The following is a 16,573-nucleotide window of genomic DNA, read 5'->3' as shown; positions in this document are numbered from 1 at the left end:
TAAAATCCGTTTAGGCGATATGCCCCTTTCTGAGAGACAGGCACAGCTACTGCAGAACACCAAACTCCCGAACTGGATACAAAATAGCACTCCAAACTGGAACCTCGCGAATAGCTGCCAGCAGATAAACAGGAAAAGCATACAGTCAGCTTACACTCCTGGCAATCAGTCTCCAACAGCATACAGGGAATCCCCCCAATAACGAGACAAGGCTCTGTGTTCAGGGTCAAGCAGTGGTCTGACTGTACTTCAGATACAGCCTCTTTTATTCATAAAAAACAAACATAGTACTGTCCACAGGGTTTTGAAATCCAACCAATCAATATCTTACAACACACACAATGCAAGTACAGCAACCAATCGTTCACACCCCCTAGAGGACCAGAAGGGAGACTGCGACACAGAACAGATACAACACATCCCCACAATGAATCATGGTTTCCTCCTCTCTGTCCTGGAGACAACTGAGGGCAATCCAATTATCTCTCAGGACAAAGGGAGATCGCCAATACACATGTGGAGACAACAGGACAGACATCACCATTTAAACACACAATGGGACAATGGGACAATAGAACCACACCCAGCATATTCCTCCCAAGCTGACAAGTTACACTTATTATAAATTGTTACAACTTTGTGAGGTTACATTGTCCATACATATAACTTACATCAATTTAACCAGTACAACTTGGGGGCAAACCTATCCAAAATTCACTTGAATAGGTTCAGGGGTTTAAAAGTTAGCAAAAGTATCTCAAAGGGCCGTAATCCTGGGGCAGGAGGCTGGCAAACAGCCCCCTCCAAAACACTGTGGCGAGGTTGGTTTCGCCACACAGGTGATATGTTCCCTGACTGCTGGTGGTCTAGCCTCTGAGGACAGGTTCTCCACATGCTGCCCCCCTCATTTCACATCCATCCACTTCACCCTTTCATACATGGGGTATTTTCGGTCCATAGATTCTTTTAATACCACTGAATAAAGGTTAGGTTTTAGTATTACCTAGAGGGGTCGCTAGCGGGATTTTTTTTGTCTAACTGACCGTATCATTTGAGTCACATGTCCCTAGGACCCCACTGAGGGGATGAACGTTGCTTTGGCGTTAGGGTGTATTAGGCACAGGAACAGAGGAGCGTTTACAAGCCAAGCTCAGTAGATGGGGGGCACCTAACTGTGGGCAGGAGGGGGTAATTTATTTATTTATTTTATGCACTTATATAGCGCTACTATATTCCGCAGCGCTGTACAGAGATTATCATCCAACTGTCCCTAATAGGGCTCACAATCCAAGGTCCCTATCAGTATGTCTTTGGAGTGTGGGAGGAAACCGGAGGAAACCCACGTACACGGGGAGAACATACAAACTCCATGCAGAAGGTAGGATTTATAGTCAGATATACTACAGTCTGCACTGGTGTGAAGTATCGGGGCTTTCTATCATCTCCACAATCTGATGCTAAAACTAGAAGGAACTGTTCTGAGGAACTTGCAAATCTTCACCATGGAAGGAGAGGAAACCAATTTATGCACATGCTGCAAATTCCCTGATAAAGGGACGTGACAAGAGAGGGATAGCTGGACCTATAAACCAAGTGATGGGACAGCAGACAGCTCAGAGGAAGAAGAAAGGAAGAAGAGCATGCCTCAGGTAATACAGAGCTAAGATCCTGATACCAAGCCCCATCTACAACTGGTTATTAGTGGTCCTCCTATAGTCATCTACTCCCGTCTTCTCCTTGTGAGGTGGTGACAGTGGAAGCTGGTGGTTGTGCTGTTGGTGAATGTTGCTCATAGTAGTAGATGTAGTAGTTAATGTTCTAGCACAAGTGTTAGCAACATCCCACACTTCAGCTGTTGTGTAACTACAACTCCCAGAATGCTCCATTCAGTTCTATAGGAGTTACAAGAGTAGCTGAGTTGGTGTGTATGCTGGGAGTTGTAGTTTCTCGGCAGCTGGAGTGCTGAAGGTCCCTGATCTAGTAGATGCTTTGCCTCTGTAGTCATAGTATGGGGTTTGAAACCTTAGATATTCTGGATTTGCACCTGATGTAAAGTGTTAGGAACTATAGATGCTCTGGATTATCTGGATTAGTAACTGCAATGTAGGGATAAGGACCATAGGTGTTCTGGATTTGTACGTGAAGCATGGAGTTAGGTACTATAGATGTTCCGGATTTGTTCCTGAAGTATAGAGTTATGGACTGTAGATGTTCTGGATTTCTACTTGGAGTATAGGGTGATGGACTGGACATTATGGATTTCTACCTGAAGGATAGGGTTAGGGACTAGATGTTCTGGATCTCTCCCTGAAGCATAGGGCTAGGGATTAGATGTTCTGGCCTTCTCCCTGGAGTGTAGGGTTAGGAACTAGATGTTCTAGATTTCTCCCTGGAGTATAGGCTTAGAGACTAGGGGCCAGATTTATCATGACTCTGACCGCTCACTCCACTTTCACATATGGCAAAAGTCAGTTTTAGCCGAGTCAGATTTATGATCGGCCCTTTAAGACTGTAATAAATGTGGTTTGACGGTAGCAGTTTATCCGTCAGCAAGCAGCTTTTCAAAAGTCGCACGTCTTTACGAAAAAGTCGCACGTTTTTATGAAAAAGTCGCATGTTCTATTAAAAAGTCTCATAAGATAAGCATGGTCCTCACTGGAGTGAAATTGCGACTTTTTTGTGACTTTTTAAATAGTCCCAATAGTAAATCTGTCTAGAGATTAATTTACATAAGAAAACACGCCCACTTTCACAAAACTGGCGAGCATAGTGCAGAGCAGAAAAAAGTCGCAAATTTGTGCGCAGTTTTAGCGTTTGGGACATTTTGGGGACTTTTTCACTCCATTATTCTGACCTGAGCTAATGATAAATCTGGTCCTTGATGTTAAAGATTTCTCCCTGGAGTATAGGGTTACTGACTGTAGATGTTCTGGATTTATACCTGGAGTATAGGGTTAGAGACCATAGATTTTTTGGATTTCTCCCTCTAGTACAGGGTAAGGGACTAGATGTTCTGGATGTATCCCTCTAGTATAGGGTTAGAGACCATATACAGTACAGACCAAAAGTTTGGACCCACCTTCTCATTCAAAGAGTTGTCTTTATTTCCATGACTATGACAATTGTAGATTCGCACTGAAGGCATCAAAACTATGAATTATCACATGTGGAATTATATACATAACAAACAAGTGTGAAACAACTGAAAATATGTCATATTCTAGGTTCTTCAAAGTAGCCACCTTTTGCTTTGATTACTGCTTTGCACACTCGTGGCGTTCTCTTGATGAGCTTCAAGAGGTAGTCACCTGAAATGGTCTTCCAACAGTCTTGAAGGATTTTTCAGAGATGCTTAGCACTTGTTGGCCCTTTTGCCTTCACTCTGCGGTCCAGCTCACCCCAAACCATCTCGATTGGGTTCAGGTCCGGTGACTGTGGAGGCCAGGTCATCTGGCGCAGCACCCCATCACTCTCCTTCATGGTCAAATAGCCCTTACTTTCAAAGTTTTCCCAATTTTTCAGACTGACTGACCTTCATTTCTTAGAGTAATGATGGCCACTCGTTTTTCTTTACTTAGCTGCTTTTTTCTTGCCATAATACAAATTCTAACAGTCTATTCAGTAGGACTATCAGCTGTGTATCCACCTGACTTCTCCACAACGCAACTGATGGTCCCAACCCCATTTATAAGGCAAGAAATCCCACTTATTACACCTGACAGGGCACACCTGTGAAGTGAAGACCATTTCAGGTGACTACCTCTGGAAGCTCATCAAGAGAATGCCAAGAGTGTGCAAAGCAGTAATCAAAGCAAAAGGTGGCTACTGTGAAGAACCTAGAATATGACATATTTTCAGTTGTTTCACACTTGTTTGTTATGTATATAATTCCACATGTGATAATTCATAGTTTTGATGCCTTCAGTGTGAATCTACAATTGTCATAGTCATGAAAATAAAGAAAACTCTTTGAATGAGAAGGTGTGTCCAAACTTTTGGTCTGTACTGTATGTTCTGGATTTATCCCACTAGTATAGGGTTAGAGACCATAGCTGTTCTGGATTTCTCCCTGGAGTACAGGGTTTGAGAGTGTAGACGTTCTGTATTTTTCCCTGGAGTATAGGATTAGGGGCTAGATGTTCTGTATTTCCCCAGGGAGTATAAAGTTAGGGAATGTAAATGATTTTGATTTCTCCTTTAAGTATAGGGTAGGGGACTAGATGTTCTGGATTTCTCCCTCTAGTATAGGGTTAGAGACATAGTTGTTTTGGATTTCTCCCTGGAGTATAGAGTTATATACCGTAGATGTTCTGGATTTCTCCCTCGCGTTTAGGGTTAGGGACTAAATGTTTTAGGTTTCTACCTGGAGTAAAAGGTTAGGGACGAGATGTTCTAAATTTCTCCCTGGAGTTTAGGGTTGAAGAATGTAGATGTTCTGGATTTCTCCTTGGAGTATAGGGTTGAAGAATGTCGATGTTCTTCATTTCTCCTCGGAGTACAGGGTTAGGGACTGGATGTTTGGAGTTCTACCTGGAGTAAAAGGTAAGGGGTGATATGTTCTGGATTTGTACCTGGAGTATAGGGTTATGGACTTCAAGTGTCATGAGTATAGACTTAACAGCTTATTCTCCCTCCACTTTCAGGAGACGCTGCTAGACTACAAAGACCTGCAGAAAGCCTCATCTGATAGTGAAGGTAAATGTGTCCAGAGGAGGAGGTCGAACAACTTTAAGTAACATACTTGAGACATCATCCATCACATTCCTGGATTGCAGCTCTAACTTTTGACCATTGATACATCTCACACAAGAGTCTGGGAAAATGAGCAACAACCTTTGTCGTAACGATAATGGAGGCCATATTGGTTGTCTCCAAGATTTCCCTGGTTATCAGACCAAACGTCTAATAATCTTGTAGCATCTTGTTGGAAGATTAATGGTTTAAAGCATGGATGTCAAACTCATGCCCTCCAGATGTTGCAAAACTACAACTCTCATCATTCCCTGATAGCTGTAGTATGCCCAGGCATGATGGGAGTTGTAGTTTTGCAACAGCTGGAGGGCCACGAGTTTGACATCCCTGGTTTAAAGGCTGCAACCCTCTTCCTTCATGCTCATGCACACACCGTCAACCAATTATGTCCTGTTCATTTTCAGTTTCATTTTTAAATTCTGCCTATAAGTTATGTCTGGACCTAAGATGGTAGTGGAGATGGGCCCCATCATAGATCTGAGCCCAGTAGTACCACCAGAACCACCAGTCACCCTCCTTTCCAGTCTCAAGATTAAAGCTAAGAACACTTAACCTCCTTAGATTTTCCACTGTTTGGATCACCCTGTCAGCTCTCCAGATAGGACACACCAGTCTGTGCTTCTCAATCTGGTCGCTCCATATTCATAGATTGGTCGTTCTAATGGCTGACTACCCAGGGCAAACAGGGAATCTATGCTTTGTCAGGCTGTTGGTTCATCTATGATTAACAGATGGAGTTTATCAGGACTGAGGTGAAGACCAGAAAACATGACTGACAACGTTCTTCTTTCCTAGAAATTAAGATGTGGATTCCTCAGCCATCCTCAAGATTTCTCTATGGCCTGTATACTTTCTGTGCCTTGCTCTTCTTCATCATAATCATTCTCATCATCTTGTTTAGAAGTAAGTGCCCCCATGTCCTTCATACACCACTCATCTCTCAATCTAGAAGAAAAGGAGAAGATATATACACAGTCTACACAATAGTTTCCAGGCTTTTGCTGCCCTTATAGCCTGTGTATACTAAGAGTTGTAGTTTTGCCACAAGCGGAGAACCATAGGTTGAAGACCCCTTATCTAGAGCTATAATAGTATCCATCACTTACTTCATTTTACCTTGCACCTTTTCTTTGTTTGGAGCTCTAGATCACACCAGATCTGTGGTCTCCTCACAAGCTCTGTGAAGATTCCAGGGTTATTTCAGCATTGCAACAGGGGCTCCCTCCCACCGCATTTATGTCGTCCCTAATTTATATATTGATCTAATCTTAGATTTTTACTGAAAATGTTTATTTTTGCAATCACAGCCCCAGGGGAGAAGCCAGCTGACCGTAGCACTGAGTTCCAGATTGGTAACCTAAGTGAGAGCCTAAACATGAAGGTTGGTCAGCTGTCTCAGGACGGTGAGTCATTAATGAGTGGAGGAGAATGATACCCTAAGCCAAGAAGCAGAACTTGTCTTATTCCAGCCTTCTTTCCATAGGAACCAAGCTGATGGAGAAATTACAGCAGATGGACACCACTTTGAAAACCATCCAAGGAGACACCTCCATAGGTAAACTCATTGGTGGGGCAGGAGGTGAGGGAAGAAGAAAGGGTGAGCTATGGGCCCAGAGGTTAAGAGGCCACTAAGATGCAGAAAGTTATATTTTTCTGTGGTGGTGGATTTCTGGTGGTCTCTTTCCACCATGTAGGTGTAGTAAAAGTATGTGGGCCATTCCTTACATATGGGCCCCGTGAATTATAGTTACGACCCTGGGCCTTAAGCACAACATGTCTTCTTGTCAAAGTTATAAACAATGGTAAGATTTCATCAGTCATTGGCTGGACTTTCCAACATAAGTAAATTGCGTGACCAGTGGGTGTAGGGTGTCACGAGAATAGGCACAAGGGTAAACTTCACTCCATTTCAATACTTTTCTTTGTCATCTGATTTGTCATTTGCTTTTTCAGGTCAGCTGCAGAGCGATATGCAGAGAGTGCTGGCTGCCATCAGCAGAATGTCCAATCGGATAAAGAGACTTGATAATAGTGAGTTTCAGAAGAAAAACTGTATTGTAGCTCATGGGGGCAAATGGCCAATGACCCATCAATGAACTAGACACAAATCAAAGCTGAATGCAAGGGGGGCAAAAAACGCAAGAGATGGAAGCAAAAGAAACTATTCTACATGTCCTCCACTACAGTCTTATTGAGGTCATGACGTCCTCACCAGGTCATAATGTCATTTCCAGGTCATGATATCCTCACCAGGTAATAATGTCATCTCCAGGTGATCATGTCCTCAGACCTCACTAGATCACATCATCTCCAGCTACATGGTGCTTTTAATCAGTAGCATTACATAGCTGGATCCTACTTTGCCCCGATAGCAGGCTGATAGCCCAGGATAGGCCTGAGATAGAGTAGGAAGTATCACATAGCTGGACCGGACCTTAAGTTTCCCAGATAGCAGGCTGATAGCCCAGGAGAGGCCTCTGTTAGAGTAGGAATATCACATAGCAGGACCTTACGTTGCCCAGATAGCAGGCTGATTGCCCAGGAGAGGCCTGTGTTAGAGTAGGAAGTATCACATAGCTGGACCTTACGTTGCCCAGATAGCAGGCTGATAGCCCAGGACAGGCCTGTGTTAGAGTAGGAAGTATCACATAGCTGGACTTTACGTTGGCCAGATAGCAGGCTGATAGCCCAGGGCAGGCCTGTGTTAGAGTAGGAAGTATCACATAGCTGGACCTTAAGTTGCCCAGAAAGCATGCTGATTGCCCAGGAGAGGCCTGTATTTGAGTAGGAAGTATCACAAAGCAGGACCTTACGTTGCCCAGATACCAGGCTGATAGCCCAGGAGAGGCCCGTGTTACAGTAGGAAGTATCACATAGCTGGACCTTACGTTGCCCAGATAGCAGGCTGATAGCCCAGGAGAGGGCTGTATTTGAGTAGGAAGTATCACAAAGCAGGACTTTACGTTGCCCAGATACCAGGATGATAGCTCAGGAGAGGCCTCTGTTAGAGTATCACATAGCAGGACCTTATGTTGCCCAGATAGCAGGCTGATTGCCCAGAAGAGGCCTGTGTTACAGTAGGAAGTATCACAAAGCAGGACCTTACGTTGGCCAGATACCAGGCTGATAGCCCAGGACAGGCCTGTGTTAGAGTAGGAAGTATCACATAGCTGGACCTTACGTTGCCCAGATAGCAGGCTGATAGCCCAGGAGAGGCCTGTGTTGCAGTAGGAAGTATCACATAGCTGGACCTTACATTGCCCAGATAGAAGGGTGATAGCCCAGGAGAGGGCTGTATTTGAGTAGGAAGTATCACAAAGCAGGACTTTACGTTGCCCAGATACCAGGATGATAGCTCAGGAGAGGCCTCTGTTAGAGTATCACATAGCAGGACCTTATGTTGCCCAGATAGCAGGCTGATTGCCCAGGAGAGGCCTGTGTTACAGTAGGAAGTATCACAAAGCAGGACCGTACGTAGCCCAGATACCAGGCTGATAGCCCAGGAGAGGCCTGTATTTGAGTAGGAAGTATCACAAAGCAGGACCTTACGTTGCCCAGATACCAGGCTGATAGCCCAGGAGAGGGCTGTATTTGAGTAAGAAGTATCACATAGCTGGACCTTACGTTGCCCAGATAGCAGGCTGATAGCCCAGGAGAGGGCTGTATTTGAGTAGGAAGTATCACAAAGCAGGACCTTACGTTGCCCAGATACCAGGCTGATAGCCCAGGAGAGGCCTGTGTTACAGTAGGAAGTATCACATAGCTGGACCTTACGTTGCCCAGATAGCAGGCTGATAGCCCAGGAGAGGCCTGTGTTAGAGTAGGAAGTATCACAAAGCAGGACCTTACGTTGCCCAGATACCAGGCTGATAGCCCAGGAGAGGCCTGTGTTACAGTAGGAAGTATCACATAGCTGGACCTTACGTTGCCCAGATACCAGGCTGATAGCCCAGGAGAGGGCTGTATTTGAGTAGGAAGTATCACATAGCTGGACCTTACATTGACCAGATAGCAGGCTGATAGCCCAGGAGAGGGCTGTATTTGAGTAAGAAGTATCACATAGCTGGACCTTACGTTGCCCAGATAGAAGGGTGATAGCCCAGGAGAGGGCTGTATTTGAGTAGGAAGTATCACAAAGCAGGACCTTACGTTGCCCAGATACCAGGATGATAGCTCAGGAGAGGCCTGTGTTAGAGTAGGTGCCATCTGTTGGAAGCCACCTTGTAGAGGGTAGATGTTTTTGATCAATAATATGCACAAAGAGCTTCTCCTTTTTCTTACAGTACGGACCGTAACAATGCAGTTTCCTTTTTCCCCATGAATTCACCGTTCACTGATGTCTTTGTACATTAAGCAGTGTGCTGCTACTTGTAGTTCTATGTATGTATCATCTCCAGTTCATGATGTCTTCTACAGGTGACTATGTCCTCACTATGATGTTATCACCAGATGAGGACATCTCTGGGTCATAATGTTGCCTCCAGATTATAATGTCATATCCAGGTCATGATGTCATCCAGGTTATGATGTTATGACCAGGTCATGTGCTCTCCAGTTCATGTTGTCCTCTGCTGGTCTTGATGTCATCTCCTGGTCATAATGTCATCTCCAGGTCATGTTCTCACCTCTTGGTCTCTCATTGAAACTGTCTCCTCTTCTACATGAAGGCTCTGAAGATATTGTCTGTGCTACTGACTGGGTTAAGAATGACCTCAGCTGTTACTTCTACTCCAGAGAGGGAAATTCATGGGACGCTGCCAAAAGAATCTGTGAAGCTAAGAAAGCTCATTTGGTCGTCATCAACACCGAGGAAGAGCAGGTGAGTGAAGATGTATGGGTTCTTCAGTTTTAGGGCTCAGTCACACGACCGTGGTTTGGTTCTGCATCCGAGCCGCATTCGTTGCGGATTGGGTGTGGACCCATGGGGCTACAAAAGATGCAGACAGCACTCCGTAAGGTGTACGATTCTGTTGCTCCGTTCCGAAGGCCCCAAAAAAAGTATAAGTCATGTTTTGCGGACAAGAATAGGCATTTTTATAAAGGGCCGGCCGTCCGGTCCGTAAATTGCGGAAGGCACATGGGCGGCATTCATGTGAACAAGCCCTTAGTACAGGGAGTCTGAATATATAGACAGGTAGAGAGGGGAGGGTGCATTACACCCATCCGGGGTGGGTCACTGCAGGGTGGGCATGGAGCCCCACTATCGACCACCTCCCCAAACCCCTCAGAAAGCGAGGGAGACGGGAGAAGCAGGGCGGCCATAAAAACGTTCTCTTCTCTCCACAGAATTTCTTATTTGGAATAACAAAAGGGAAATACACCTGGATTGGGCTGACGGACGTGACCGGAGACTGGAAGTGGGTGGACGGAACCAAGTACGACTCTGGCCTAAAGTAAGTAGAAAAGGCTGGGGGGCAATTATATCTGGTCAACGGACCCCCAGATATAAGAAGGCATCCTGTACCCCGAGCGTCAGTGTCATTATCCTGTACCCCGAGTGTCAGTGTCATTATCCTGTACCCCGAGTGTCAGTGTCATTATCCTGTACCCCGAGCGTCAGTGTCATTATCCTGTACCCCGAGTGTCAGCGTCATTATCCTGTACCCCGAGTGTCAGCGTCATTATCCTGTACCCCGAGTGTCAGTGTCATTATCCTGTACCCCGAGTGTCAGCGTCATTATCCTGTACCCCGAGTGTCAGTGTCATTATCCTGTACCCCGAGTGTCAGCGTCATTATCCTGTACCCCGAGTGTCAGCGTCATTATCCTGTACCCCGAGTGTCAGCGTCATTATCCTGTACCCCGAATGTCAGTGTCATCATCCTGTACCCCGAATGTCAGTGTCATTATCCTGTACCCCGAGTGTCAGTGTCATTATCCTGTACCCCGAGTGTCAGTGTCATTATCCTGTACCCCGAGCGTCAGTGTCATTATCCTGTACCCCGAGTGTCAGCGTCATTATCCTGTACCCCGAGTGTCAGCGTCATTATCCTGTACCCCGAGTGTCAGTGTCATTATCCTGTACCCCGAGTGTCAGCGTCATCATCCTGTACCCCGAGTGTCAGTGTCATTATCCTGTACCCCGAGTGTCAGCGTCATTATCCTGTACCCCGAGTGTCAGCGTCATTATCCTGTACCCCGAGTGTCAGCGTCATTATCCTGTACCCCGAATGTCAGTGTCATCATCCTGTACCCCGAGCGTCAGCGTCATTATCCTGTACCCCGAGTGTCAGCGTCATTATCCTGTACCCCGAGTGTCAGTGTCTTTATCCTGTACCCCGAGTGTCAGCGTCATTATCCTGTACCCCGAGCGTCAGTGTCATTATCCTGTACCCCGAGTGTCAGTGTCATTATCCTGTACCCCGAGTGTCAGCGTCATTATCCTGTACCCCGAGCGTCAGCGTCATTATCCTGTACCCCGAGTGTCAGCGTCATTATCCTGTACCCCGAATGTCAGTGTCATCATCCTGTACCCCGAGTGTCAGCGTCATTATCCTGTACCCCGAATATCAGTGTCATTATCCTGTACCCCGAGTGTCATTATCCTGTACCCCGAGTGTCAGCGTCATTATCCTGTACCCCGAGTGTCAGTGTCATTATCCTGTACCCCGAGTGTCAGTGTCATTATCCTGTATCCCGAGTGTCAGCGTCATTATCCTGTACCCCGAGCGTCAGTGTCATTATCCTGTACCCCGAGTGTCAGTGTCATTATCCTGTACCCCGAGTGTCAGTGTCATTATCCTGTACCCCGAGTGTCAGTGTCATCCTGTACCCCGAGTGTCAGTGTCATTATCCTGTACCCCGAGTGTCAGCGTCATTATCCTGTACCCCGAGTGTCAGTGTCATTATCCTGTACCCCGAGTGTCAGTGTCATTATCCTGTACCCCGAGTGTCAGTGTCATTATCCTGTACCCCAAGTATCAGTGTCATTATCCTGTACCCCGAGTGTCATTATCCTGTACCCCGAGTGTCAGCGTGTCATTATCCTGTACCCCGAGTGTCAGTGTCATTATCCTGCACCCCAAGTGTCAGTGTCATTATCCTGTACCCCGAGTGTCAGTGTCATTATCCTGTACCCCGAGTGTCAGCGTCATCATCCTGTACCCCGAGTGTCAGCGTCATTATCCTGTACCCCGAGTGTCAGCGTGTCATTATCCTGTACCCCGAGTGTCAGTGTCATCATCCTGTACCCCAAGTGTCAGTGTCATTATCCTGTACCCCGAGTGTCAGCGTGTCATTATCCTGTACCCCGAGTGTCAGTGTCATTATCCTGTACCCGAGTGTCAGCGTCATTATCCTGTACCCCGAGTGTCAGTGTCATTATCCTGTACCCCGAGTGTCAGCGTGTCATTATCCTGTACCCCGAGTGTCAGTGTCATCATCCTGTACCCCAAGTGTCAGTGTCATTATCCTGTACCCCGAGTGTCAGCGTGTCATTATCCTGTACCCCGAGTGTCAGTGTCATTATCCTGTACCCCGAGTGTCAGCGTCATTATCCTGTACCCCGAGTGTCATTATCCTGTACCCCGAGTGTCATTATCCTGTACCCCGAGTGTCAGCGTCATTATCCTGTACCCCGAGTGTCAGCGTCATTATCCTGTACCCCGAGTGTCAGCGTCATTATCCTGTACCCCGAGTGTCAGTGTCATCATCCTGTACCCCCAGTGTCAGTGTCATTATCCTGTACCCAGAGTGTCAGCGTCAGTATCCTGTACCCCGAGTGTCAGTGTCAGTATCCTGCACCCCGAGTGTCAGTGTCACTATCCTGTACCCCGAGTGTCAGTGTCATTATCCTGTACCCCGAGTGTCAGCGTCATTATCCTGTACCCCGAGTGTCAGCGTCATTATCCTGTACCCCCAGTGTCAGTGTCATTATCCTGTACCCCGAGTGTCAGTGTCATTATCCTGTACCCCGAGTGTCAGCGTCATTATCCTGTACCCCGAGTGTCAGCGTCATTATCCTGTACCCCGAGTGTCAGTGTCATCATCCTGTACCCCGAGTGTCAGTGTCATTATCCTGTACCCCGAGTGTCAGCGTCATTATCCTGTACCCCGAGTGTCAGTGTCATTATCCTGTACCCCGAATGTCAGTGTCATCATCCTGTTCCCCGAGTGTCAGCGTCATTATCCTGTACCCCGAATATCAGTGTCATTATCCTGTACCCCGAGTGTCATTATCCTGTACCCCGAGTGTCAGCATCATTATCCTGTACCCCGAATGTCAGTGTCATCATCCTGTACCCCAAGCGTCAGTGTCATTATCCTGTACCCCGAGTGTCAGCGTCATTATCCTGTTCCCCGAGTGTCAGCGTCATTATCCTGTACCCCGAGTGTCAGTGTCATCATCCTGTACCCCAAGTGTCAGTGTCATTATCCTGTACCCCGAGTGTCAGCGTGTCATTATCCTGTACCCCGAGTGTCAGTGTCATTATCCTGTACCCCGAGTGTCAGCGTCATTATCCTGTACCCCGAGTGTCATTATCCTGTACCCCGAGTGTCATTATCCTGTACCCCGAGTGTCAGCGTCATTATCCTGTACCCCGAGTGTCAGCGTCATTATCCTGTACCCCGAGTGTCAGCGTCATTATCCTGTACCCCGAGTGTCAGTGTCATCATCCTGTACCCCGAGTGTCAGTGTCATTATCCTGTACCCAGAGTGTCAGTGTCATTATCCTGTACCCCGAGTGTCAGCGTCATTATCCTGTACCCCGAGTGTCAGTGTCAGTATCCTGCACCCCGAGTGTCAGTGTCACTATCCTGTACCCCGAGTGTCAGTGTCATTATCCTGTACCCCGAGTGTCAGCGTCATTATCCTGTACCCCGAGTGTCAGCGTCATTATCCTGTACCCCGAGTGTCAGCGTCATTATCCTGTACCCCGAGTGTCAGTGTCATTATCCTGTACCCCCAGTGTCAGTGTCATTATCCTGTACCCCGAGTGTCAGTGTCATTATCCTGTACCCCGAGTGTCAGCGTCATTATCCTGTACCCCGAGTGTCAGCGTCATTATCCTGTACCCCGAGTGTCAGTGTCATCATCCTGTACCCCGAGTGTCAGTGTCATTATCCTGTACCCCGAGTGTCAGCGTCATTATCTTGTACCCCGAGTGTCAGTGTCATTATCCTGTACCCCGAATGTCAGTGTCATCATCCTGTTCCCCGAGTGTCAGCGTCATTATCCTGTACCCCCCGAGTGTCAGCGTCATTATCCTGTACCCCGAGTGTCAGTGTCATTATCCTGTACCCCGAATGTCAGTGTCATCATCCTGTTCCCCGAGTGTCAGCGTCATTATCCTGTACCCCCCGAGTGTCAGTGTCATCATCCTGTACCCCGAGTGTCAGTGTCCTTATCCTGTACCCCGAATATCAGTGTCATTATCCTGTACCCCGAGTGTCATTATCCTGTACCCCGAGTGTCAGCATCATTATCCTGTACCCCGAATGTCAGTGTCATCATCCTGTACCCCAAGCGTCAGTGTCATTATCCTGTACCCCGAGTGTCAGCGTCATTATCCTGTACCCCGAGTGTCAGTGTCATTATCCTGTACCCCGAGTGTCAGCGTCATTATCCTGTACCCCGAGTGTCAGTGTCATTATCCTGTACCCCGAGTGTCAGTGCCATTATCCTGTACCCCAAGCGTCAGTGTCATTATCCTGTACCCCGAGTGTCAGCGTGTCATTATCCTGTACCCCGAGTGTCAGTGTCATTATCCTGCACCCCAAGTGTCAGTGTCATTATCCTGTACCCCGAGTGTCAGCGTCATTATCCTGTGCCCCAAGTGTCAGTGTCATTAGCCTGTACCCCAAGTGTCAGCGTGTCATTATCCTGTACCCCAAGTGTCAGTGTCATTATCCTGTACCCCGAGTGTCAGCGTCATCATCCTGTACCCCAAGTGTCATCATCCTGTACCCCGAGTGTCAGTGTCATTAGCCTGTACCCCAAGTGTCAGCGTGTCATTATCCTGTACCCCAAGTGTCAGCGTCATTATCCTGTACCCCGAGTGTCAGTGTCATTATCCTGTACCCCGAGTGTCAGTGTCATTAGCCTGTACCCCAAGTGTCAGAGTGTCATTATCCTGTACCCCAAGTGTCAGTGTCATTATCCTGTACCCCGAGTGTCAGTGTCATTATCCTGTACCCCGAGTGTCAGCGTCATTATCCTGTACCCCGAGTGTCAGCGTCATTATCCTGTACCCCGAGTGTCAGCGTCATTATCCTGTACCCCAAGTGTCAGTGTCATTATCCTGTACCCCGAGTGTCAGCGTCAGTATCCTGTACCCCGAGTGTCAGTGTCATTATCCTGTACCCCAAGTGTCAGAGTGTCATTATCCTGTACCCCAAGTGTCAGTGTCATTATCCTGTACCCCAAGTGTCAGTGTCATTATCCTGTACCCCGAGTGTCAGTGTCATTATCCTGTACCCAGAGTGTCAGCGTCAGTATCCTGTACCCCGAGTGTCAGTGTCATTATCCTGTACCCCAAGTGTCAGAGTGTCATTATCCTGTACCCCAAGTGTCAGTGTCATTATCCTGTACCCCGAGTGTCAGTGTCATTATCCTGTACCCCGAGTGTCAGCGTCATTATCCTGTACCCCGAGTGTCAGAGTCATTATCCTGTACCCAGAGTGTCAGCGTCATTATCCTGTACCCCGAGTGTCAGTGTCATTATCCTGTACCCCGAGTGTCAGTGTCATCATCCTGTACCCCGAATGTCAGTGTCACTATCCTGTACCCCAAGTATCAGTGTCATTATCCTGTACCCCGAGTGTCAGTGTCATCATCCTGTACCCCGAATGTCAGTGTCACTATCCTGTACCCCAAGTATCAGTGTCACTATCCTGTACCCCAAGTATCAGTGTCATCATCCTGTACCCCGAGTGTCAGTGTCACTATCCTGTACCCCAAGCATCAGTATGTCATTTCATGTACCTTTGTTTTCCCTTCATGCGCTAGGAACTGGCTGCCAGGTCAGCCTGATGAGTTTTTTGGCCATGGACTTGGTGGAGGAGAAGACTGTGCTCATCTCCTGAAGACTGGCGAATGGAACGACGATCACTGCTCACGACCCTATGGGTACATTTGTGAAGTGAACATGTGAGAGGAAGAGAAGGTACAAGGCTTCGATGACATCTCTGTGGACTATCAGCTATGACATCTGACATGCCAGTCAGACACGATGGAGAAATATATAGAAATGTATGGAGCTTGGAGGTTTGGTAGGAGATACATGTATGTCCTATAGGAGGACTATCCTGAAGGATCATGTAGAAGGTCCGTGTGGATGACGCTTCATGTGAGAATATACTAAATCGATAAACTAATCCGCAATGATCGCTCCTGGCGTTTCCTGCAGCTTCACAAGGTATCTTCCAATGGTCACTTCTCATGTCACCTGTGAAGTTCTTACAAGGCTCCTCAGGTGAAGAAGACCCTCGCGATCCTCATCTTATATTTTAATGACTAGTGTAATTAAATAAATTGTGATATTCTGATCAATATATGATGATATGTGATGAGAACACCAGACCATATGAAGCCCCCTTACCTATAGGGACCCTAGGAACCTATCACTCCTACATCTATGGAGGGGAGAAGATAAAGTATGAGGGTAAGACCTCATTGCACCACGAACCCCTGGAGGTGACAGTGACAACATGGTGCTTCCTGGGATCAGAGCTTATTTGTCCAGGACCAAAGATGAGTGGGTGAGGGTTATGTATGTATGAGCCCATGGGAAAAAAATGCTATAAAGTGTGAGGAGCCATCGACCTCGATGTAGACAAGTGCACCATCACATGTGGAGACTGTAAGAGCCACCCTCAGCCTC

The 16,573-nt window shown here is 47.1% G+C and overlaps 1 protein-coding gene across 1 annotated transcript; it reads left to right on the top strand.

Annotated features, from left to right (window-relative positions):
- Positions 1–1,550: 1,550 nt before the first annotated feature.
- LOC122923394 (asialoglycoprotein receptor 1-like) lies at positions 1,551–16,242 on the top strand. Its single transcript, XM_044274191.1, has 9 exons — positions 1,551–1,649; positions 4,644–4,695; positions 5,548–5,655; positions 6,060–6,155; positions 6,236–6,307; positions 6,706–6,783; positions 9,420–9,571; positions 10,039–10,145; positions 15,700–16,242. Exons 1-9 carry the CDS (start codon positions 1,641–1,643, stop codon positions 15,842–15,844), a joined length of 819 nt encoding a protein of 272 aa, XP_044130126.1. The 5' UTR covers positions 1,551–1,640; the 3' UTR covers positions 15,845–16,242.
- The last annotated feature ends 331 nt before the right edge of the window (positions 16,243–16,573 follow it).

The sequence above is a fragment of the Bufo gargarizans genome, unplaced genomic scaffold (genome assembly GCF_014858855.1).
Source record: "Bufo gargarizans isolate SCDJY-AF-19 unplaced genomic scaffold, ASM1485885v1 original_scaffold_1567_pilon, whole genome shotgun sequence".
Classification (NCBI taxonomy): Eukaryota; Metazoa; Chordata; class Amphibia; order Anura; family Bufonidae; genus Bufo; species Bufo gargarizans.
This window is presented reverse-complemented; position numbering and strand designations above follow the sequence as displayed.